Genomic DNA, 13,083 nt, shown 5'->3' on the forward strand with positions numbered 1-13,083 from the left:
ATGTCTGCATTTTTTGTAGTTGTTCCATGCTTTGTCAGTTTCTTCTTCCGTTTCCAAGGGCCACTTGTTGGAATCACAAATAGCAACTGTATTGTAATTGTATTTTTTTTACTTTCAATTTACAGCGCACGTTCTCAACTTTCTGGCCTTTTAATAACTCTGCTGATTCATTTCCTTTTCTCTTTTGTTCGAATTTGCTTTATTGCAATAATAAGTATGAGCAATATTGTTGTTCTAGCTGTAGTGAAATAAGCTTTATGATTTATTTGCAAAAAAAAAACATGAGTGTGAAATTTATTCTAAGAATAGGCTTTACTTAATTTAGTTGCCCAGCGGATTGCGATTTGGATATACAGTATGACCAGCAGAGGTTTGTGGCTTCGCTATTAAGCATAATACGTTTTGTAGCGAGTTATTTAACCATTGCCGCGAGTTTTAAATAATTGCCGGTAGATGAGTCTCCTAAATATTATCTACACGATGCTAAGCTCTTTTTTTACCCGCAAATGCAGATGTGTATACATGTAAAAAACATGGCTATAGTCTACTATAGACGAAAGGAACTAATCGTAAGATAAGTCGCACAATTTTTCGCATAGCTAGAACCTCTTTAACCTTTAACTTGGATTTGATTTTATTTCTTTATCAGAAAATAAATCTTTAATATTTTTATAACCAGCTCTACTTGTAAATATGGTATTATAACTTTGATTGGATGACGGTTGGTTGTACAGGTATAAAGGAATCGAGATAGATATAGACTTCCATATATCAAAATCATCAGTGTCGAAAAAAAATTCGATTGAGCCATGTCCGTCTGTCCGTTAACACGATAACTTGAGAAAATATGAGATATCTTCACAAAATTTGGTACACCAGCTTATCTGGAGGCAGAATAGATTGGTTATTGAAAATCAGCTGAATCGGATGATAACCACGCCCACTTTTTATATATATAACATTTTGGAAAACACAAAAACCTTATTATTATGTAAATAATACACCTAGAATGTTGAAATTTGACGTGGGGACTGATGTTGAGACTCTTGATAAAAATTTTAAAATATTGTTTAAAATGGGCGTGGCACCGCCCGCTTTTATATAAAAGGGTTCGTGGACGAATAAAGTAAGCTATATCCTTGCAAAAACAGCTTTATATCAATGATATTTCATTTCCCAAGTGGATTTATAACAATAAAGAAAAACTTCAAATTTAAAAAAATGGGCATGGTACCGCGCCCAATATGACTAAACAATTTTCTATGTTTCGGGAGCCATAACTCGAAGAAAAATTAGTTCAGAATAGAACCATATGTATATGTATTATTTCACAGCCTTGTAACACTATTAAGCACACAAAACAAACAACAACAGCACTTCAAGTGTACAGCTGGGTATGTAATATTCGGTTTCCCCCGAACTTAAACTTCCTTACTTGTTAATAATTTTTTTGATGGGGAGTTTCAAATACAATATTATGAGACGCCTTCCCTATATTGTCTTTATTGCGAGTAATCTTCACATTTCGTTTAAAAAGTTTTTCTCATGATCGCGCTTACTTTCAAATTTATTATTCAACTCTTCTAAACTTTTACTAAACCAACTCATTGACTTTCATTTGTAACGTCGTTTTAAGCTGTAATTATTCATTATTTTCTTTTGCGTACGCTGGTCTTAAAAATGTTTGCACACTTTGTTCTCTTAATATTTTAACTCATTTTCTTCTTTTTTCCGTTGCTGTATTTTCTTCCTCTCTTTAATAGCATTTCAGATTTTTATAGCTACTTAATAACGGCAAATCTCAACATAACTGTTGGTTAATAAAAAATATAAAAAAATCACTCATTTTTTACCTACATTGAAAATCATTAAAGTGCTACACCGCCTTCACCACAGCTGCCGCTCCAGTAAATGTGCAGTGCCGCTAGCGCATTTTGTTTAATACAGTCGCTGCTGCTGTCTGCTTCAATGCAATTGTTGTACATTTGTACGCAAAGTGTCCGCCTGCTGCCACGGCCACGTCCAAACATTTATTGCCGCCCTCGGTAGCATGTCAAGCATTTGGCGCGTGTGTGGGCCTCTCAAGAATACATCAACTAGTATATAAAAATGTTTGTATGTAAGTAAGCATACACCCGGGCCCCGAGTGCTCAACACAATTTTTTTGTGCCCATATTAACTCTTTCGACCAACTTCTGCCGCATCAAAGCTTCCACTTACTGTCACACGCACGTACACGATGTAAAGCCTGCGGCATACTTTTCACTCTCTTCTTTGTCATGGTCATAAATTGAATTATTTATTAAGAACAATTTCATGCTTCCTTCAGGCTTCAGCAAAGCTTTGGGTTATTTGTAAAGTTTCAATAAACTTGTACGAGTAAATATTTTGGTAGGCGGGTATTTGTCGATTTATCTTTTAATTCGTTTTTTTTTTTTTTTTTGTTCTATACGCATACACAACATTGCATCTTTCACCAAAGAAATTTGTTGTCGTAAAGTTATTATTCCTTTTTAAATTACTTCCATGTAATAAAGTAATTAAATCATGACAATGAAATTTATTTTGTTCCATGATTGATTGTGAGGCCGCACACACGTCATTTTCGGTAAAATGATAAATCGTGTTGATCTTTTAATTTCGTTCAATTAATTGGTTCAGTCAATTAATAACAAAGAAACGAGTAGCCTTGAGTAAGAGAGAAGCAATGCAGATTAGATTGTGTACTTAATGTTTTAAGAGAATCCAGAATGTAAGTGTAATCGTAAGCGTAGCATTTGGAAGTGATATGCTATATAGGAAATGTAAGCGGTAGTGTAGGCAGTACACCAGTGATGCACTCAAGAGCTTCGAAATACTATTCGGCGTTCACCTATATACATGTCGTGTAAGCACAATGGCAGAGAAACATTCTCCATATAAACACATCCCTGCAAAAATGCGATAAGTCTAGGATGAATCCGGGATGAGTCGCAAAGGAGTATGCGACCAGTGTCGGTTTCGATCTCTTTGTATGAGTTGAACTGTTCCCTTTTGTTTGAACATGTCTTATGAAGAGACTAATTGTACCCATTTATACCCGAAAGAGATTGATAGGACCAATCCTCTTTGTACTCAAATGGCTCCATATGAAGACTAACCCCTTTTCTGTTCAATAATGACTTAAATAGGGACCAGTCGAAAGGTTTGCCCAGCCACCAAATCTATTTGATGTAAGTTGTTTGCCCGCTTTTCAAAAAGGGGTAAAAATATTCTCCGAAAATTTAACCCTCACTGCGGCGTAGTCGTTAAGTCCTAGTAATTTAGGTTCGGTATAGGGCTCCGCATTTTTCTGAAATAATTCGATTCAACCAACTGTAATATTTTTTTATTTTTCTCATTTCGTTGACGTTTTTTTTTAATATTTATTAAAATGGGCTACGTAGATTTCAAACTGACTAATCCCAACTGTACCCGAAATGGACTAAAGGGGATCAACTACGCCCAAATGTAGACAAAAGAGATCAATCGGAGACCAATCTCTTTAGAGATTAATCGCCTGATTTTTGTAGGGATACTACTCCAAAAAAAGTTGCGTTTACCGTAGCTTTGTGTGGGAGCAGTGTTCGTGCTTGAGTTGACATAAGCCAAATAAGACAGCAAATCGGGCTAAGGAGATTTAAAAAAAAATACTTGGCGGGATTTTCCTCCGAGAAGCTTAAGGCCCAGCTTATCTTCCAGTTTATGTCGTGCTCCCTTTTATTTTTTCCTGCAAATTGGAGGGGCGGGACCTGCATGTTTTATGCCGACTCCGAACGGCGTCTGCAAAGCAAATGAATTTTCGCTGAGACGCTTTCATGACAGACATATTTGCCAGAGAAAATAAAGGAAAGAAAAAAGAAAGAAAAGAAAAGTTAACACAAAGGAGAGGAAAGGAAACGAAAAAGAGAGGAAAAGAAATGATAGGAAGGGAAAGGAAAAGAAAAGAAATGAAAATAAAAGAAAAGAAAAGAAAAGAAAATAAAAGAACAGAAGAGAAAAGTAAAGAAAAGAAAAGAAAAGAAAAGAAAAGAAAAGAAAAGAAAAGAAAAGAAAAGAAAAGAAAAGAAAAGAAAAGAAAAGAAAAGAAAAGAAAAGAAAAGAAAAGAAAGGAAAATAAAACAAGAGAAAAGAAAAGAAAAGATAAGAAAAGAAAAGAAAAGAAAAAAAATAAAAGAAAAGAAAAGAAAACAAAAAGGGAAAGGAAAGGAAGGAAGAAAAGGAAACAGAAACTAAGAAGATGAAGCCGAACTCGAAGGACTTATCTCTCTTAACCAAGTCTTAACGATTTATTGTCGATGAGTTATCGGTTTATTATTGACGATATGTGGGCGTATCATCCATTTCTTATCGACAAGTCTCGGTCGTTATCATTGTGTTATCGACGAGGTACAGACGAGCGATCGACATTACATCGAATGTTATAAACTTCCTATCGATAACAAAGGTTAACCATAAACTATTGAAAAGTTGTCGATTTAGTTATCGAAAGTCGATTTGTTGTCGAATTATTTTTGAAAACTCATCGATTTTTTAACGAAAAGTTACCGATATGTTATTCAAAAGCAATTGATTTGTTATAAGGGTTTTTCAAAGTTATTAAAGAGTTATCAGCTTGCTATCGAAAAAGTTTCCATTTGTGATTAAAAAATTATCGATTTTCAATTGAAAAGTTATCGATTTGTTATAGGAGTGGAACAAATTTGCTAGCGACAATTATTAATCGAAAGACTATCTATAAGATATCAAAAAGTTATCAAATTTTTCAGGTATACTGAAGTAGTTATTAAAAACCTATCGACTTGTATCGAAAAGTTTTATAAAACATTTATCAATTTGCTATCGAAAAATATCGGTGGAGTGATACCAACTTGTTATAGGCGTGTTATCGACGACGTATCAACTTGTTATGAAATAGTTACCGATGAAATTTTAATATAATATCGATGACACATTTGTTATCCGTCGATAACAAAGCGATAAGACACTAGTAAAAGGACGATGATTTGGAGATAAAAAGTAAATTACAAATTGATTTTAAATCGATAACTAGCGCTGATTCGGCTTTCCGTCATAAGTCGATTATAAAACAATAACTTTTCGGTATGGGTTGTTGCCAATCGGAAGCAGACGAAGCTCTTCTCTAATAGCCCAAAGTTTTTATTTCTATTAAAGCTATCTCTCTTGTGGATAGCTCATATAAAAACATTATTTTTCTAGACCTACAACTTTATCTTTACATATCGAACTTCACTATTACTTGGTAATCACACTTTTTGGTTTGTTTTTTATTTTTAAATTTTCTTTTCTCTCTACGTTGAGTTGTGATATTCTTTTTTTTATTATTTATTGTTCCGGATATGATAATTAATTACGAAAGCAACTCGAAAATTTATCGAATTTTCCCTAAAATGCTCACATATCGACTGTTGCGTGGAATATCAACCTAACTCGCCTGCCAATGGTGAAAACGTTCTATCTCAGAATATTTTTCATAAACTCTCTATCTAAGAATTGGTTTCCAAAAGGTCCTCTCTCTGAACTCGGTTGAAGAACGCTCTGTCTCAGATATTTTTTCATAAGCAGCCTAACTCATGTCAAAAGTATTGAATATGTGTTCAGATAGGACATTTTTGAGGCAAATTTTAGGATGGGGCGTTTTTGGAACTTTTTCGGTCTACCACTAATATGCAACAACTTGCAATGCGACGTGGAAATAGAGTTTAGTGTCCCGATGCAATTACAATAACAACAAAATCGGGAAGCTACAACGACCACTTAAAGGGCGACAACAACATCATAACGCTACAACAGCTCCAGCGGCAAAAACAAGAGAGCACGCATAACTAACAATGCCCAACAGAGAAATGCAATACATTTTTTTTTTGTTCTCTCGTAGTCTTAATTTTGCAATCAAAAAATATTCCTAAAAATTCCGGAAAACAAATAAAAAATGGGATTGAATTTGCGCCATAGAAACGGTTTCATTAATAAAGACGAGTAATTTTCTTAATAACTTAGATGTTTTTTTTTTACTTGGTTATAGGAAAAGTTTTCTTAGAAATTGAGAAAATTGTAAAAAAATAATTTAATTGTGTAACTTGTCACTGCAATGGATTTCCAGTCGAGGTCCACAACTTTACAGAAGACTACACTTATTAACTAAGCTATCTCGTACGTCTAAATATTGAGAGAAATATTCAATCAAATATTCCTGCTTGAAAAAAATCAAGAAAAACTTTTCCTAAAATTAATGAACAGTTTTATACAAGTAGCTCAATGAGAACTTACTTAAAAATCGATCTCAAAACTCCAAACTTCCAAATTCTTATCTAAATATTTCGATCCGTGCGTCACCTAACGGAATTTTTTCTCCTTTTCTTAAATTTTCTCTGCGCCTTATCTTTTCTGTGAAGCGTTACAGTTGTATTTCAGTGATCAATCCCAAAATTCCCTTCGTTCCGTTTGATTTTTCTAAATATCTCAGTCCCTGCGCCCCTAGTGAAACCTTTTGTATTGTGTCATCGGCTGTCAACGTCCTCTGAATTAAGCTCTAAATTTTTAGCCTCTAGCTCATGAAGAAGTTACTTAAAATCCGGTTTCAAATTTCCAAACTATTGTTTTTTATTTTTTAGACCCATGCGCCACCTAAGGGAATTTTTTTCTCCTTTTGTTCCTTTGTCACGGTGTGTTAACCTGTCTGAGGTTTCATATTTGTAGCTCAATGAGAAGTTACTTTAAAATCGATCTCAAAACACCAAATTTTCCACTTCTTATCTAAATATTTCGATCCGTGCGCCGCGTAACGGTATTTTTTTCTCCTTTTCTTAAATTTTCCCGGCGTCTTATCCTATCTGTGAAGTTTTACAGTTGTAGCTCAATGAGAACTTACATAAAAACCAATCCCAAAAATCCCTCCGTTTCGTACAATTTTTCTAAATATCTCATCCCGTGCGCCCCCTAGCGAATCTTATTGTATCGTGTCATCGGCTGTCATCGACCTCTGAATTAAGTTTGAAATTTCAAGTCTGTAGCTCATCGAGAAGTTACTGGTTTGAAAATTTTCAAGTTCTTATCTAATTATTTCGATCCGTGCGCCACCTAACGGATTTTTTTTCTGTTATTGCATTGTCGCGGTGTTCTAACCTATGTGTAAAGTTTCACGTGTGTAGCTCAATGAGAAGTTACTTAAAAATCGATTGTAAGATGTGTATGAAAAGCGGACAAACATTCAACCGACCTAATATAAAGGACGTAATAAAATAAGAAATTCTCATTCATTGCATTGAAATTTTTCTCAATTTAAAGAAAATTTGTCTTCACATTTTAGATAACTTTTGTGTTTTTTTTTTTGTGTGCACTATTTGCTTCGCTCTAAAATAGGGCATTCATCGCTTATAGCAGAACTTTCTTCTGCTGTCACTTGCTCATGCTACGTCTCTACTCTATGCGCTGTTCATGATCAGAACGGGAGCAGTAGCAGAACAAATGTTTTTGTTACTACTGCTCATCTGGTGAAGCAAATACAAACAGTGTATTTTATGCGCTTAATTTATTATATTTTATTTGCTTTTATGCACATTATTTCTTTAAATTGCTTGCTTCAAACACTAGTAAAAATGTATGTTGGTATCTAGGTTTACATTTGCTTTTTTCATTTACACATTTCATGTTCCCACTTAAGGACATTCCTTGGCAAACCATTGACATGCTGCAACAGCCTCACCATTTTCATCCTCACCATGAACATAGCGTCTGCTATCACTCTTCAACAAATCACTTGCGCATATGACACGTCCATTTTGGCTAAATATCAATTGATCTTGATATAGCGTCACAGTCCAATCGGCATTCGAGGGTTTATCGCTACTATTCCAGGACGCCAACAAATTTCGGTGACCCTTATAACTGTTGCGTTCCACATAAGCGTAATGTTTTGTTTTAACACTTTGTAGCGTAAATTTCAAGTTTGTATGACGGTTTGTTGATGCATCTTTCAAAGTTGTTGTCCATTCACTTTTGCCATTTTGATTGAAATTATCTTTGGTGCTTAAGAAAACATAGTGACGCGCACTGTCGATTTTCTCATTTGATGTATACAAATATTTATCATCATATTCGCGATTCATTAGACGAAAGGAATTATCAAAGAATAGCGTTTTAGCAGATGGTGGCAAATAGTTGTCAATATAATCGTTCAACAACGACTTTGTGCTGCTGGATAATTTTGCATAGAATGCATCATTCTTAATTTTTGAGAAATAATAAGCCACATTGAAGACATATTCATGGTTAACATCATTATTATCGTTGAATAATTTATATAAATATATTTGCAGTTTAACCATTTTTTTGAAGAATTGTGAATCGCCTTTATTAATTTTGTTCAAAGCGAAAGCCAATTTTGGCAAATCGTAAACGTCGTATTCATCATCGATATCATCTTGATTCCAATTTCTTACATAGTCGTTATGGCCATAACGTGCTGACTTCGCTAATGATTCGTTGTCCTGCGTTTCGTCTGTCAAACTTGCGCCAGTTGTTGCATGCAAAATTGCTGCTGCAACGAAAATTGCTGCCAACAATTTAATGAACATTATTATTATAAGTTTACACTTTAACTGTGCTTCTAATTTCAAGCATTTGCAGTATTTATAGGTTTTTAGTGTAAAGATGCAACTTTTAGTTTATCAATTGTTTTAATTATTAGCAAATATCGATTGCAAGCAATCGAAATTTTTAAGGCACTTAAGTGGAAACAAATTAGAAATTGTTTATTTAGCAATAATGCAAATAACAGGTGTAAAGCTTCCGTTACTAATTAGTTGACAGCGAGATTAGAATAATAATTTTACTTTAAGCAAATAATCAGCTGGTATCAGCAATTGACAAAAAATACGAACATATTTTAAGTGTTCGCGACAAATATAAACTAATAGAGTCTGTATTTTCTAATACATTAGGCTGCGTCAATAAAACAAAATTGCGTTTGCTCTGTCCGCATTATAAAAATATGTACCTAAATATATTTTGAAATAACTATGCCTTCCGATGGCTCTCTATAACTCATAACAATATCGCTTTAGCTCCGTTTGGCTCTCAACAATAAACAAATCCATTTTATAGAATACACAAAATAGTATGCTTTCCAAATACCTAGACTTCACCATAGCACACACACATTCAAAGCAAACGGTAGAAAAACCCTGCAAAAAATGCGATTAGTCTACGATGAGTCGCGAAAGACTACGCTTTGAATTGTTCCCTTTTGTTTGAGCATGTCCTATGAAGAGACTAATTGTTCCCCTTTTTTACCCGAACAGGAATGATAGAACCAGTCCTCTTTGTACCCATATGCGATCGAATGAAGACTTATCTCTTTTCTCACCAAAAATTGTTAGTTTTCGTATGGTATGAAGTTATGTACATTTTAAACGCAATATTAACAAGTAAGGAATGCTATGTGCGGTTGCGGAGGCAAAATAAGAGAAAATCAACAGGTAGGAAAATGAACCTAGCGTAACCCTGGAATGTGTTTGTATGACATGGGTTTCAAATGAAAGGTGTTAATGAGTATTTTAAAAGGGAGTCGGCCTTAATTCTATAGGTGGACGTCTTTTCGAGATATCACCACAAAGGTGGACCTGGGATGACCCTATAATGTGTTCGTACGATATGAGTGTCAAAATAAAGGTATGAAAGGGGGTTATAAAAGGGAGTGGCCCTTAGTTGTATATGTGAAGGCGTTTTAGAGATATCGACCCAAACGTGGACCAGGGTGACTCAGAACATCATCTGTCGGGTACCGCTAATTTAATTATATTCGTAATACCACGCACAGTATTCCTGCCAAGATTCCAAGGGCTTTTGATTTCACCCTGCGGAACTTTTTCATTTTCTTCTACTTAATATGGTAGGTGTCACACCCATTTAATAAAGTTTTTTCTAAAGTTATATTTTGCGTCAAAAAACGAATCCAATCACAATGCTTCATCCTTTTTTTCGTATTCAGTATAGAATTATGGCGATTTTTCATTTTTCGAAATTTTCGATATCGAAAAAGTTGCCGCGTTCATAGTCGGATTTTTAAATACCAAAATAAAGTGAGTTCAGATAAGTACGTGAAATAAGTTTAGTAAAGATATATCTTTTTTGCTCAAGTTATCGTGTTAACGGCCGAGCGGATGGACACACGGCCGACTGTGTATAAAAACAAATTTCACAAGGATGTGTAACTGTAAAGAAATTAAATTTTTTGTTAAAATTTGACTTAAAAAAATTTTTTTTTTAAGTGGGCGTATTCGTCATCCGATTTTGTAAATTTTTATTTAGTACACATATAGTAGTAGGCGGCCACCATGGTGTGATGGTAGCGTGCTCCGCCTATCACACCGTATGCCCTGGGTTCGCACCCCGGGCAAAGTTATATCAAATTTTTAAAAATAAAGTTTTTCAATTAGAAGAAAATTTTTCGAAGCGGGTCGCCCCTCGGCAGTGTTTGGCAAGCGCTCCGATTATATTTCTGCCATGAAAAGCTCTTAGTAAAAACTCATCTGCCTTGCATATGCCGCTCGTAGTCGGCATAAAACATGTAGGTCTCGTCCGGCCAATTTGTAGGGAAAATCAAGAGGAGCACGACGCAAATTGGAAGAGAGCTCTGCGTTAGATCTCTTCGGAGGTTATCGCTCCTTACATTTATTTTTTTATTTTACACATATAGTAATAGGAGTAACGTTTCTGTCAAATTTCATCATGATATCTTGAACGACTGCAAAATTACAGCTAGCAAAACTTTTAAATTACCTTCTTTTAAAAGTGGGCGATGCCACGCCCACTGTTCAAAATTTTACTAATTTTCTATTCGGCATCATAAGGTCAACCAACGTACACAGTTTCACCTTTTTATCTGTCTTTGGTAAGATCGCACGTTTTAGGTTTTTCGAGATTTTTGATATCGAAACAGTGGGCGTGGTTATAGTCCGATTTTGTTCATTTTAAAAAACGATCTGAGATGAGTGCGCAGGAACTTACGTACCAAATTTCATTAAGATACCTCAAAATTTACTCAAGTTATCGTGTTTACGGGCAGACGGACGGACGGACGGACATGGCTAAATAAATTTCTTTTTTCGCCCAGATCATTGTGATATAGAGAAGTCTTTATCTACCTCGATTAGTTTATGCCGTTACGGGGTACCGTTATGCGAACTAAATTAATATACCCTATGAGCTCTGCTCAGCTGAGTATAAAAATTGGTAGATATATCTATGTAAAACAAATTTTAAGTCGCCAACTCATTCCAAGAGGTATGGGTCGACGATAATGGAACATATGGTCCAATTCATTTACGTTCTAAAATAATTCGAATCAATCGCCTATAATATTTTTTATTTAACTCACTTCATTGCCACCTTTTTTACGTTTCTTAAAATGGGCTACAAAGATTTCAACCTGACTAATCCCAACTGTACCCAAAAGGGTTGGAAGGGATTAATTGTGACCCAATGCAAACAAAAGACATCAATTGGAGACCGCTCTCTTGACCGATTAAACGCGGCATTTTTTGCAGGCAAGTTTGAAGAAAACTACACTAGTAAACTTGTCAGTAATAATTTGAGAAAATTCAAAATTCAATTCACATTAGAATCCCTATAGATTCATACATTCTTCTCGATTTAAGAAATATGCCCAATTTTTTTGGGCATTTCTCGAGTTATCGTTCAACAGTGCATATATATGAGGACTCTGGTAGTTACTCGGTTAGAAAATAATCTGTGAAAATCTTTAAATAACCTGGCCCTTGTCTAGCTATGAGCTATGATATAAAGCTTATCTGTCTAGCGTCCAGTTAAAAACAAAAAAAACAAAAAACATATACACAAGTTTATCAATTCCGTGTAAAATTTTCTTATAATCTTATATATTCTAACAATTTCAATGGTGCTTCTAAAGTTTATTTAAGGAAGTGAGGGCGGAACAAATTTAATGTTTTAAAGCTCCCAAAAGGCTTAGTGAAAACAATAACTTATTGTTATTGAAGTACACAGATTCACATATTTATTATATTATCCACTTGCCTTCTTAAATTTAATAGCACTGTTATAAAAACTCAATACAGTACGCATTTAACTTTAAAATGTCTTTTGGGATCAGTTTTGATAATTGCGATTTGTAATTAAAATTCAGCTTAAATAGGTTGCAATGCAATTATCGATTTTTCCGCAAAGCATCTTCTTTTCTTTTGTTGTATTTTGCTTCTGTATAGTAAACCACAATAATAAAACTTTGCAACATTTAGCTATAAATTTGTTTTTGTTATTTAATTGGCATTTTTTGCAATTCGCCTTCTATGGTTGCTTATCAGTGGCAATTTCTTTAACCTACTTTCGATTGCCACATGCCACATGTTGCACAGCAAGATGCAACTACATAGTTATGTATATAAGTATGTATTTATCGGCTACATCAAGCGAACAAGTAAGCTATTACTATATTTACACTATGTAACAGCCTTCAAGTTGTTACGTCTATTTGGGCAAAAGTCGAATACATTTATGTGCTTTGCAGATGGCGTTCGGAATTGGCATAAAATATGTAAGCCCCGTCCAGGCAATTTGTAGGGAACATTAAAAAGGAGCACGGCTTAAATTGAAAGAAAAGCACAGCCTTTATCTTCTCAGCGCTAAATTGCGACAAGTCTTTACTATTTATTTTTAAAACATTCAACGTAATGTAAGTCATATTCAGAATTCTGGCGAATTTTGATTTACAGTCTTATTGCATGACTATTCCGAACTTATCTTTCATTTGGAAAGGTCTTGTCGGAGGTAAAAATCTGGTTTACTAGTGTATTTTACTTGTGAATCATATACATCTTGAACATATATGCATATGTATACATATATGTGCATTAGACTGGATCGATTTATTAACCGATATCGCGCCATCGATTTTTCGATAGGATTTGGGCTCATTTAAAAAAGTTCCACTACGCATATCCAAAAAAATTATTTTCGAGCCTGCGAAAAAAAAAATGGAGGGTCAATTGTTCGACCAAAACACTC

General features: G+C 34.5%; 2 protein-coding genes across 3 annotated transcripts in view; one reads left to right on the forward strand and one right to left on the reverse strand.

Annotated features, from left to right (window-relative positions):
* The window catches only part of a (arc), a 232,804-nt gene that overhangs the window by 77,705 nt on the left and 142,016 nt on the right, over window positions 1-13,083 (forward strand). The gene's annotated exons all lie outside the window — the stretch shown is intronic.
* Window positions 7,556-8,615, reverse strand: LOC137245856 (uncharacterized). The gene has a single exon (XM_067777066.1). It carries the CDS (start codon window positions 8,613-8,615, stop codon window positions 7,698-7,700), a length of 918 nt encoding a protein of 305 aa, XP_067633167.1. The 3' UTR covers window positions 7,556-7,697.

This window comes from Eurosta solidaginis, chromosome 3 (genome assembly GCF_040869045.1).
Source record: "Eurosta solidaginis isolate ZX-2024a chromosome 3, ASM4086904v1, whole genome shotgun sequence".
NCBI classification, from domain to species: Eukaryota; Metazoa; Arthropoda; class Insecta; order Diptera; family Tephritidae; genus Eurosta; species Eurosta solidaginis.

Bases quoted from the DNA above. Each gene is read 5' to 3' on its own strand.
- LOC137245856 (XM_067777066.1), bottom strand. From the start codon at position 8,615: ATGTTCATTAAATTGTTGGCAGCAATTTTCGTTGCAGCAGCAATTTTG.